At 36.2% G+C, this 13,038-nt stretch overlaps 1 protein-coding gene across 3 annotated transcripts in view; it reads left to right on the forward strand.

Annotated features, from left to right (window-relative positions):
- TTC7B (tetratricopeptide repeat domain 7B) overlaps positions 1-13,038 on the forward strand; it is a 118,501-nt gene that overhangs the window by 83,406 nt on the left and 22,057 nt on the right. For 2 of the 3 annotated variants that reach the window (XM_071426628.1, XM_071426629.1), the window contains 2 exons: positions 5,810-5,950; positions 8,052-8,254. In XM_071426628.1, coding sequence (XP_071282729.1) covers positions 5,810-5,950; positions 8,052-8,254 — 344 coding nt within the window. Of the gene's footprint in view, positions 1-840; positions 892-5,809; positions 5,951-8,051; positions 8,255-13,038 lie in introns of all 3 variants that reach the window. The other variant, XM_071426630.1, reaches the window with a different exon arrangement.

Raw genomic sequence — 13,038 nt, forward strand, 5'->3', positions numbered from 1 at the left:
AATCTTTGTATACTAGCAAAATTCACTTGTTAAATAGCTGACATAAGACCAGGGTTTTGAAAACACTAGCTCATATGTAAGCCTGTAACTGGAAGTGCCAGGAAATCTGTGTCCTACAGAAGTTTGAGTCTGACTTCCTTGAAACATTTGAATAACTGATTGGCTGTTATTACAGGTTTGGGTGTCATTGAGTTGAACTTCTTCAGACCTATACTGTAAACAGTACCTCCCAGTTAACATTAAATTACTTGTTCTTGTTCTTTGCAAAGCTCTAAGTTAGTAAGAACCTACTCAAGAATGAAGGCAAACTGAAAGAATGATGAAGTCAGCACAGATTCCATTATGTGAAGCCCAAGTTTTCCATTTCCAAGCTCCTGTATCCTCAGGGAAAGGAGTTTCTACCATTTGTATGAGAAGGAGCAGAACCATGAAAAAGAAGAAAAAAGATATTGGAGTCCTTTGTATGGTGTCAATAATTAATGAAAGTTAAAGCTGTCTGAGTAAGGAGCAGTTTTCCTAGATGCCTATAGTATGTTAATATAATTTTAGGGGCTGAAAATCTCATCTTCGATATCTTGCTCAATTCATTTTTGTTTTCTAGTGAAAAAAGCCAAGGGCTTTTTGTATTATTGACTTGACTTCCAATTTCTGTTGAACAGGAACATGATTTTAGAGGTGTACCGTCTTATTTAGTATTTTTTATCTTTTGAAATCCTGTCAACCTGATTTACAGTTTGAAGGTTATCAGAAATCCTTTGACTTTCTTACAATTTCTGCCTTATATATCTCTTGTTTTGCTTCTTACTTTGGATTGTAATTTGTGGTTTGATCTATCCAAAGGCAATCCATCAGATGCTTACTTTCATGGGGTTTACTCCCTTTTTTCAGTTTGTAAGTAGTATTGACTGTGCAGTTCTATTAATTCTGAAGGACTAAAATCACCTTTTCCTTTAGCACAAGGCATACATGTTTTGTCCATCAGTGTGTAAAGCAAGGCTGAAGCTGTTTGCCCATTCAGTCACCCTAAGGGCTGTAATCTTACGAGACCTGAATGCACTCAACTAACACTTGCATTTAATAATTAAAGAGGCAGTATTCATTTCTAGAGGACTGCAAATAAAGATATATTAGGCAGGTCTTGTGTAACACAATGGCCAACTGCCAGTACATTGTATTATAGCACTGCTGTTCCTAAAGAAGTATGCTGATCCAGATCACAATGCTGAAGCTACTGTTGTGACTCATAATAAGCTACTACTTTTTTTTGTGGTACAAGTTTTGCTTGTAAAATAAATGAAGAGTACACTTTGAAATAATGAAGTTATTAAAAGCAGACTAAATAAGAAAGATTGAAGAATATAGATCAATAAAAAAACCTGCTGTTCTAATCAGGATACGAATTAATATTTTTTTTCTCTAACCAGTTACCTTATAAAGTTGTGTTCATAGCATTCAATTGTATTTTTCATTGATTACTTTACTTTTGCATAAATTTTTTGGGTGTATTATAGGAGATCAATTTGGTGAAGGAGAAAAAAATAAGAAGATACATAAGCCAATGTCTGACAGTGACTAAGCACAGAAAATCTTTTTCAAAGAGCTGAGAGGATGCTTTGTGAATGATGCTGTCCTTACTTGACTACTGTCATCTCCATGCACAACTTTGTAGCAAAAGATAAGATAGCTTAGTAATTTGTGATTGTGAAAAGAAATATCTCAGACTCTTAATGAATTTTAGATGAAAAAAATTGTGAATTTTGGTTAAATCTACCAATCTGTCTTATCAAATGCATCACTTCAAGGATGTATTGGTCCTGCAGAAGGTGCTGCCTCTTTGTATTATGTAATTGCTTTTCTTACAGTTCTCTGTGTGTCACACCACTAATGTTCTTACTTCCAGCTCTTTGTGTGCATGTAAAGTTGAGTCATGGGGGTTTTCATCTTTTCTCCTGCATGAGCATTGCAATTAAAGCATTTTTTTCTTTATGTAAATATTGAAATGTTTGAAATGGGATGAATGTAAAACTATTGAGTAACATTCTCTTTTATGGCATAAAAAGAAATCCTGCCAATAGTGGTTTTGTGAGTTGATGTGTACATGTTCCATGAAGGATGACAGTCCATTCTATTACTCATTTTCAAAAGGGAAATTGATGTACATAGCAAAGTGATTTGTTTTTCTCAAAGCTGCCATGCCATCTAGGTGCTGATAGAGTCCCACATATTAGTTTATGTCCATTACACTGCGTTGTGAAGAATTTATGTGGAAATGACCAAGGAAAGAACTGAAGAAGTCATGACATGCTCATTTCCATAGGGTGTGTGGTATTTCTAAATGGTATTTAATGGGTGCTGGATTTCATGTGGACTCTCATGTAACATTTACAAAAAGCCTGAGGAGAATAAACTGAATACGTTAGTCACAAAAGTTTAACTGTAGGTATGGCTTGGAAAAGAAAGGTTTTTGTGACATAACTTAACTTCTGGGGTAAATTGGTTTTGTTCAAAGCTCTTGGTAAATGAGATTGAAACATTGAATCTGCAGCATGGTTGTTGCAGATAGGATGTAAGCATGATGAGAAGAAACTAGATTCTGGGCAAGTGCCATCATAGGAAGCTTGAGTGGGAGGTTATACCTTTTTGGTTTAGGAATATTTTGTCATGGTTAAGACCTTCTGTCACACTTTGCAATGTGATTGTGATTCCAGATGTTAATCAATTTAACTAGTGAATTCTAGGTCTTGCAAAGACAGTCCCTGTTTCACACTTGGCATTTTTAGTATAAACAAGCTTCAGAACAAAGCTAAACAAATGAAAGTGAGTAGCCAGGATCTATTTTGGTGATATATTAATTTTCCAGGCCTCATGATTTCCATTTCAAAATAGATATTCTTTGCTGCTTGTGTTATTTGGAGGGAATTTTTTTTTTCTTGAGTCTCAAATGACATGCTATAACAGCAGGTATAGAAGTTACCCAGAAAGAGCAAAGGTATTTTTGTACATGAAAGATCAGTAAAATTTTAAATGAGAAATTGCTGCAACTTTATCTGAGCATTTGAAGGAAGCTGCAACACAGTGAATTGTAAGTGAAAGTGAGGATATGTTTGTGTTTGGCTGTGGGTCCCGACCTCAGACCAAAGAAAGCCAAATGCAGATAAGACAGAGACAAGGGAGCAGAGCTGGTGACAAAACCAGCAGGGAACCTCCAAATAAACTGGCTTCATAGGATCTATAAAGCCTCAAGGAGACTCTAAGACATACTTTTTACCCTCAATTTCTCACAAGCCACTTTGTATCTTTACCAGTTGTAGGTGAAATTACTGTAGGTTTTAGAATTGTCATGTGAACATAAAGATCTGAACCTGTTAGGACAAGGGTACAGAGAAGTTAGTTCTAGTATGGAAATACTTGAGTAAAATTTGAAGGAAGGTGGGAAAAAACTTCTTAGTACACAAGATCTTTAAATGATGTTTAGTTTATTAAAGTTTACTAAATGTTTTTTAACAAAAAGAGCCACCAATTTTTCAGATGACAGCTAATTGTGCAGTACTAAAGAAGTATTTAGGGCTTTGTGGGTTAGAGTATTAGCATGAATGCAATGTCCCTGAAAGATGCCTGATTGGTCATTGCTTTGTATATGTGTGTGTTTTCTTCAGAGAACTAATTGCTGCAATATGTTAAGAGATACCTTTTTCCTAAAGAGGAAATATAAACAATTTGAATACTACTACTTGAAAGAAAAATTTTAGACATACTTTAAACTTTTTTTCCTCTTTTTATGCCACTCTTTATAAAAAGTCCAGGGTAGGAAGCACTCAGTATTCACTCTGTTTAATCTTAATACAGATGGCACAGAAACTCATAAGAATCTTATCATAGTATAGTTCTTTTTTATAAGTAAATTGATATTAAAAAAGTCTTAATAATGTATTATCATATGTGCTTTATGGTTAAATACTGGAAGCATAAAATCCAACAGCACACTTTCTCTATGAAATTACTTGTGGCCTGGCTAGCAGCCAGAGTCCTTGCTTTAAATAATAAAAAATATAGGCCCTTTTTAACACTAAATTGCATTCTTGCTTTTCCAAAGGAAGAGGTTAGATGATCTCCTTTATGGCAGTGAATTGCACCTTTTCTTTACAAATTGTTCTGGAGGGAAGAAGGTGCTTTCACTATTAGTCCCTGGCAGGCTGACAAGTGCCAGGCTGCAGTGATGTGCTGTACAGAAATGGCTGTCAGACAAGAAGAGGATTACTCGTGACTGGTGCTTATTTTTGGTACACTTGCTAGTAGTTTTCTTATAACTCAATCCATGTGCTTCTTGCTTAGATTTCCCTTTTAAATTTCTTCTCAATTTAAGCTTTAAAATAGGAGACACAAAAACTATAGTGAATGTTCAGTTGTGCAGGCTGAACTTTGAGTTGTTTCATCAGCCAGTAAAAAGGAAAGCAAACTCTACTGCCAGACACTGTTTCAGATATCCAGGGCAATTCCTTGTTCATAATGACATGAAATGCTAATTATGTCCTGTGTTGCTTTTCCTTTGTTTCTTTCAATTAAGGGAACTATGATGCATACTTTAAGACTAACTTCCTCTTCCTATTGATCTGTTGACTAGGGATTTCCTGTGCTTTCTGGTTTGCTGATTTATCTTGTCACATTTAAAAATGTATATTTCATGTGACAGATCTCTTCTCATTAAAAATCTTAGAAAACCTGCAACATTGAGTGAAGGTTTTGTTTATTTCTTAACTTGTAATGATGAGGACAAGCTTTTGGGTTCAGTTCAACTTGTACAGGATTCAATACTATCTTTTGGAGTATCTGCCATTGTTGATCATTATGGATATGGGGATGGGATTAGACAATTTCTCATCTGATCCATTATAGAATATTATACTGCCTTTATTTTTTAATCAGGTCTAATCAGTATGAGATTTGTAATTTGTAATTATAAAACAACTAGAGATAATGCTGAGGCTTAGATGACAAGAAGGAATGTAGTTTAAAACATTTATGGTCTTGATTTTAAAAAAAAGTCATGACTAAATATGCTGGCAGTAATTGACTATCCAAAGTACAGTTGCCATTAGATATTCTCTAGTCATAGAAGCTTTTTAATTCCAGTACTTTGAAAAGGTTATTATTTGCCAATGAGATTCTAATCTGACTTGGAAATGATACATTTTATGAGAATTATCCTTAATATGCTCTGGGAATGTTTTCTATGCAAAAAAACTTTGTGGACTTTTTTGCCACAAGGTACTTACACTCAGCCTTCTTGATTAGACAAGTTTTACATTCAGTGCAGTTTAATGGTGTATTTGTGGTAGTGTATGTGGTGATCACTGTGTGTATTTTAGTTCTCTTTTTTGTTCTGTTATTATTGTAAAATAATCCTCTAATTGCACTCTGTGGAAAGATGAAGTTAATACTAACATCAAAGTGAATGCAGCAACCTGAAGACTACAGTGTATGATACCATCACAAACCTTTTTTGGATTGTACATTGCCAGAAAAGAGGTGTCAAGTTTAATAGAGAGTATTCATAATAGCAACCCCAAAAAATGTCAGGTACAGTTACCAAAGTTTAGTGTGTTTTTTATATAATTTTCAGACCAATATAAAAGCTTTTATAAGAAAATTAATCTGGCATTTAAAAAAATTCTTCAAGATGGTAAATGTAAAATAAATATTGAGTTTGGGGTACAGCCTCTTATGAAAGGGGTTGCAATTAAATGTTTTATGTCATGCATATGGCCTTCATTATTTCTGTGCTGGTAAATTCTTCTTGTTACTTCTACAGGTTCAGTCCATGCCACATCAATAGCAGCTTCCAGAGTGGAGCAAGCACTGTCCGAGGTTGCCTCTTCCCTGCAAAGCAGTGCCCCTAAACAAGGTCCCCTGCATCCTTGGATGACTCTGGCTCAAATATGGCTACATGCAGGTATTGTGATAGGAAAATTTATTTTTTATGCCCTCTCCTTTATTGCTAGGCTAAGGACTTAGTAAAATCTGTTTGCTTCATTCAGAATCTGTTCCCACTTATCAGATCATATTTTTTCCATGTGTGTGGCACTGAAACAAGCCAAGAAATAAAAAGCATGCTAGAGTTGCTCTCTGTGTAAGATCATTTATGAAAGATAAGGCAGTAGTTTTAGAATGTAGCTGTTACCAGTAGAGTCATATGTTCTGTGGAACAAATACAGTACTCTCTCCCTTATCCCTGAAGAATTTAGTTTCTGAAGTACCTAGAGTATCTTAGTGCTTGGAAATCTGGGTGTCCTTGCAGAATCCCAGAATATTCTGATTTGTAAGGCACTCACAAGGATCATCACGTGCAATTCTTAAGTGAATGATCTGTGAGGGGATGGAACCTGTGACCTTGGCATTACTAGCACCATGCTCCAACCAACTGAGCTAATCCCAGATCACTGAATCCACTGAATGGAAAAATATGTTTGTAAGATTTTTGACTAGATTTCCTGTAACTACAAAATTTTATAATAGAAAAGAAATAACTCTGCGTGTGCAGGGAAAGAAACAGTAGTAGTACTTTTGAGCAACCTGTCCCTTGCAGCTGTGATAATGAGCCTGAATTCCATTCTTTTCCTTCAGGTTTCATTAATGTTAAAGATTCAGGGTTGTTTGTCTAAATGTGGAGTCATGTTGAGTGGATTTAGTATTCTTATGATGCCTCAAGCCTCAAGCTAACTGCAGTATCACAAGTAGCTGTTACATAAAATTTTAACCAGAAAATTATGATCCAGTGTATTTTTATACAGTTAAAAATGTATAACATGCAATTGTTTTTATTGATAGCTGGATCAGAAAGATGTAATTTAGAAATCAACCAGCAATTGTTATGCTTTGTTCTGCTTTCAGAGCATTTTTCAGTGACTTTTTTTTTCTTTCATGTTTTCAACAAAACAGTGCTTTATTTAGCATTTATATAGCATTTAAATTTACCTATTTATATCTACAGTTTTGTGGTGTGAAAGCCATTGCAGGGTCATGGCTCTCAGTTATAAATGGTTTAGTGGTTTAGAGAAAAAGCCCAGAAGATTGGAAAGAAAGCAATTACAGTGATTAATAATAGTGATCTCATGTGGGCTACTCAAAAGCAACACAGGTTAGAATAGGGCCAGGTCCAACAGGGTGTAGTAAGTCACCTGCTCTGCATTGTGGCAGCATTGACTTTAAATACTTATAAACTGCCACAGATGACCATCTACAGTAACTCTCAGCATCTATAATGCTGATAATTTCTCAGCCTTCTGTGGCAGCTTGTTCCACTACTTATTTTCTGTTTGGTGGGGGGTTTTTTTTGGTTTTTAAAAAAAATTTTGTGGGTTGTGGCGGTTTTGGTTTGCCAATCTGAGTTTCTTCTTTCCCAGCCAACGCACCAATTAATGTGGTGGGTTTAGTGCTGGCCAAATGCCAGTGCACTCACTAGAATCATTTACTCATTTCCTGTGGTGAGATATGGATTAGGAGGAGGGCAAAACAGGCTCAAAACTTTAAAGGGTATAAAGAAAACTTTATTAACAGAATTAAAATATAAAATAATAAGAGAATCAGAATAAACCAGAACACTTCTACTCCTCCCACACCCTCGTTTCTTTCTCACTAACATCATAAAGAGGCAAAACCTGGGACTTTCAGTCAGTTTACCACCTCCAAAATAGTCTTTCTTTAGTTCTCTTAGGGAGAGGAGTCTCGCCATGCCATGGAGACTTGTCCACAAAAACAAAAAAAAAAATAAATCCAGGACTTAAGATAAAAATAAACTAGAAAGAGTATTCTGGGGTTTCAAACAGCTATTTAGAAGTTCTAAGTCCTGATACACTTAAAAAACCAACTTTCCTGAAAGAGTAATGCATTTGAAATAATTTAGGTAATAATTTCTCTTTTAAGATGCAAAATTTTTTTAGGAAAATAGTCTTTATCTAAAGTGAAACTATTTACAAATAAAGCACATGTGACAACATCTAGTCGTGGTATGATGAAGCAAGAATCATTAATTGGTCCTGACATTCCTTCCACAGCTGAAGTCTACATAGGAATTGGGAAGCCTGCTGAGGCTACAGCATGTACCCAGGAAGCAGCTAATCTCTTTCCAATGTCACATTATGTCCTCTACATGAGGGGTCAGGTGGCTGAACTGCGTGGAAACATTGATGAAGCCAAACGCTGGTATGAAGAGGCCTTATCCATTAGCCCTACCCATGTGAAAAGCATGCAGAGGCTGGTAAGTCCTGGGCCCATGGTCATGAGCAATGTCATCTCAACTGGTGACACTGTACTGTGAAGTCCTGACTTGATGTAGGTAACCATAACTTGTGAGATTGGGATCTTTATTCTTATTACAAAATGCTTTGGAAACAGTCTTTCCTGGCATTTATTCTGTCTTTTGTGTGTTGGGACATACAAAGGATTTGTAGGCCATAAGACTATTCCAATCCTAGTAGAGGCTATAGAAGAAGAAGCAATTTGCATCTGCCTAATAATATTCATGCCATTGGGAAGTGAAGGTGGCTTATGGTAAGAGAAGAGTTGGATACTGTAGCTGGATAGTGTACAGGAAAGACCAGGCATTTTGGTATTCTGAAGTAAAAGTTAAGTTCATAAAATCATAGAATATTCTGAGTTGGAAGAGACCTACAAGGATCATCAAGTTCAACTCTGCCCCTGCACAGGAGACTCCAAGAGTCACACCATGTGTCCAAGAGCATTGTCCAAACACTTCTTGAGCTCTGTCAGACTGGTGCTGTGACCACTGCCCTGGGGAAGCTGTTCCAGTGCCTAAACACCCTCTGGGTTTTCCTGATATCCAACCTAAACCTCTCCTGACACAACTTCAGGCCATTCCTTCAGTCCTGTCACTGTTCACGAGAGGAGATCAGTGTCTGCCCCTCCTCTTCCCCTCACAGGAGGTTGTCTCTGCAGTGGGGTCTCCCCTCAGTCTCCCCCAGGCTGAGCAGACCAAGTGACCTCAGCCCTCCTCACCCACCTTCCCCTCAAGGCCCTTCACTGTGCTCATTGCCCCCCTTTGGATGCCTTCAGTGCCTTTATTTCCTTCTTACACTGTGGTGCCCAAAGCTGCACACAGCACTGGAGGCCACACCAGTGCAGAGTACAGCTGTTTTCTGCATTCTGCATGTTTATTGATTACCTTTGTGCTATGCCATTTCTTGGGTTTTTGAAAGGTAGAGAATCAGTCTTGCCCCTAAATGAATGTATAGCTCTGAGTACAAAGGTACCTTCCCCAGAATAAACATATGTTTGTTTATATACTTCATGGATACATACATGTATATATTGTGTGCTTACTATGTTAAGAAAATTACTTTTAATCCAGTTTTCTTCCAGATAGAGCAGAATAGAACAACTGAAATCAGCTTCTTACCCAACCTTTTTGTTCAGAAATAGAAGCTGGTTTCTGCCTAGGTGCTTATGAATTATTCAGATAAATTTCTTGTGCATCCCTGAGGGAAACATATGAGACAAAAGATCAGATAGGAAGGCAGCACAGAGAAAGTTTTTTGTTTCACCTTTTTCAGCATTTCAGGATATTGGAGCCTGCTGACAAATGCCAAAAGATTGCCTTTCCTGAAGAAGCAGGCAGTCAATCTAAAGCAGTGCAACTCAGTGAAAATGAAAGCTCATGTTTTGCTGGGTGTCTTTTTGCCCCTCCTCTGAATGCACTTTTGAATAAATAGTCTGTAAACACACAGTGCTCTTCAGAATGACTGAGAAATTAGCTGTCTAAGAGACATGTGTTGTGAGATGAAAATTACTGGGCTTCCAATCTAGATTTCCTTTTTATGAGATTTTCTGTTTGAGTCCTAGCTTGTAGATAACTGCTCATTTCATTGGATTGGACAGTCCTTTTAAAGGATTCTTATAATTTAAAATTTTGTTTCTAAGAACTTTTTCTATTGTTCTGCGCCTTTTCTTTTCTAGGATGATGTTTTGAGTCGATTCTGAGAGATTTATGCTGCTTAAATACAAATATTCAAGACGTGTGCTATAAAAATATTTGTCTGTGTAATTTCATGTAGGAGAAAGCTTCTGTATTCTTCTTGACCTTTTGACTATTGCAAAGATTATTTTAACGAGGAGGCCTGCAGTGTTTACTCTTGCCTGTGTGTATAGATGAGTATCTGTACATCCCAACACATTGTTTGTGTATATTTACCTATTTATTATAAAGAAATATGATCTCAGTGGCAGGGGAGCTATCACAACAGCAATGTAGAGGTACCAACCTCTGTGACAACAGCTCAAACATTAGCTTCTAATATTTGTATTCACAATTCTAAGCTGACAATTGGTTTATGAATGAAAGTTCTATGCAATAAACCCCTTTATTTTCTGTGATTAATTTGATATTTAAAAAATATTTGATATGGCTTTCTAGCAATGCTTCAAAAGTAATATCAAATGCAACTGTTTCCACATAAAAATTACCTTAGAGCCTATATTTATTTAATAAGTTTTGGTGAATTTCCTTTTGAGGGGCAAATGCTGAGTATAAATCATAGAAGCTTTATGTATAAAATGCAACAAAAAGCAAGAAAGATTTAAGGATGGCATGAATTCTAGCATGTAGCATCTGTATCCAGGCCTGCTTCTCCAAGTGAAATTACTTGAATATTTGAATTGGAAATCAGTTTGGAAGGACTTTTGTTTGTTTTTATTAAAATTTTAGAATGAGTGACACCTGACACTCAAGAAAATTTCCTCATGCTAAATGATTTGAAAATCTGGATCTTTGATTTGAGTCTCTGTAGTTGTCTGGGGAGGGGGGAAGCTATATAAAATATATGTTTCAATTTGTATGAATAAGAATAGCTTATTGGGAATAGGAGTTTTCTCCTTTTATAATCCATCCTTTTAATGAAGTTATATCACTCTGGTAAGAAGGATGAAAACCTAAACTTAGAAAAATTTACTATTTTTCATACAACATTTCATACAATATTTTCACCATAAGTTCTCTCTAAGCACCTATTCCTGAATATGATCTACTGTTTCTATACGGAAACAACCTTGTTAATTTAAATTACTGGAGAACTGTGTGAGTAGAGACCAGAAAGGTTAGTTTTGTGGCTCCAGAGGTGCTGTTCTTCTTCCTGGGAGTTACAGCATGTGCTGTGCTTTGGAGTTTCTGCCAAAAGACTCCTGGATTTGTCTCTCATGCAGATCCACATTCTATCAGTGTGGCCATGAAGACTCTGCAGAAGTCTAGTGTACTATCTGAATGCAATTGCTTTCTATTGGCTGGCATCATCATTTTTGCAAAATTACAATATTTTTAAAGAAACAATTCCTTACTCATTTTGCTGCTGTCTCTAAGGTCTTCACAGATTTACTCCTGTTTCGAGAGAGTTACTAAAATGAAAACCAGGAGATCTTGATGATGGTGTGAAAATTGGAGCAGTTAAGAGTGATGAAAGAGATCTGTTTGCCAGCAAAGTGATGATCACAAAAGGGAGGGTTTGACAGGGAAGGTTTTTACCTTACTAATGAAATGCCTAAGACAACATAACACCAAATGTTGGGGTCTTGATCCAAGAGTAAATGAAAAATGGTTTAGCTGTATTCTGCTCAACTGAACTTGGGAAATGGAGCTGCTTGGGCCATACTGTTGCATTATCTAAGATGGGAGCTCTTCCAACAGAGAACTGGCTGCAGGGGCAGCATGTTCCTGCTCACTGCTATTTCCACCCCTTCTAAGATGTTGGGGGGCTCATTAATTAAATCAGCCCAACAACAAAACTAGCTTTTTTCAAGGAGAAATGCTGTTTAAATTCTCTGCAGTTCCTTGTGGAACTGAATTATTCCCTACACAGTTAGTGTTTTAATCCATATGTTCATTCACTTTATTTTGTTGAGCAATGCTCATTTTAAACTCTGCCTTATTCTCAGGTGCTATTTTTTCCTGTTTGTCACTAACTGAAATTTTCTCTAAGACAGAGGTTATACCAACTTGCTATTTGGCTAGCTCTCACTCTTCACAAGATGTCAAGAGGGAAGCAATAATGTCAGTATTAATTAGGTGTACTTTACAGAATTCTTTTGAACAAATGCAGTGTCCTTTCTTCTTTTTAAGGTTTGTATAGTGCACTCAGAAAAAACAACATGAACTTGTGTTCTAAAGCTTTGAAATTCTTTGGTTTGTTTTCTGTATTTCAAATATTTTTTTCTCACACCTAATGAAATCTAAAATTTTCTTTAATTACTTAATTTTTAAAAGATGATTTACACTTCAGTGTCATATACCTATGGTTATCACCTGCCTGATTTTGGCCAGAATGGATTTATTTATGCAACTTTCTCCATTCTCCCTACCCTTTATCACTACCTCCAGATTTCTGCATTATTGCTGCCTTCCTGCTTTTCTCATTGTTTTCCTCCCCTGAAAAAAAAAGGAACAAACATTCTTTTATCTTCTGCAGTCAGAGTGCTGTTGTGGAAAGTAGCCCTACTGCTGACGTCTGGAAACTCCTGAAACAGACCATCATTCAGTAATGCCTGAAATGGCAATGAATATTTCAATCCATTGTCCAGGAAACAAATCTGTGTATTCTCTCTCAGGCTAAAATTTCCTACTTAAATCTAGCTTTGAGGTGAAATAGGTATTCAGCATTTGTATGCTGCTATAACCCCAGAAGACTGTAGTACTTCCTGAATATCAAAAAAACCACAAAAAACCATAGCACTTGCCAGTTCATTTTATTAGTAATTTAGGTTCTAAGAGCAGAAAACTAGAACAGGAAGGGAGAAATTACATAAGCAATTTGCTCATGTAGAAATTAGTTTTCAAAAAGCAATATCTTAGGGAGTTACATTTCCTACTTCACACTGTTAGATACCTGTTAGTTTCCTATAATTATGCATAGCTAAACCAGATCCCATAAGGCTTAGATTAACTATGTGTGCTTTAACTCTCAGTTATAAATACAGTTATTTATTTCTTACTGTACTATACTGACTTCTTATATTTTTTTTCAACCCAAAGACACTGCC

Source organism: Agelaius tricolor, unplaced genomic scaffold (assembly GCF_023055355.1).
Source record: "Agelaius tricolor isolate 1412-34295 unplaced genomic scaffold, bAgeTri1.0.p SCAF_5, whole genome shotgun sequence".
In the NCBI taxonomy this organism is placed as follows: domain Eukaryota; kingdom Metazoa; phylum Chordata; class Aves; order Passeriformes; family Icteridae; genus Agelaius; species Agelaius tricolor.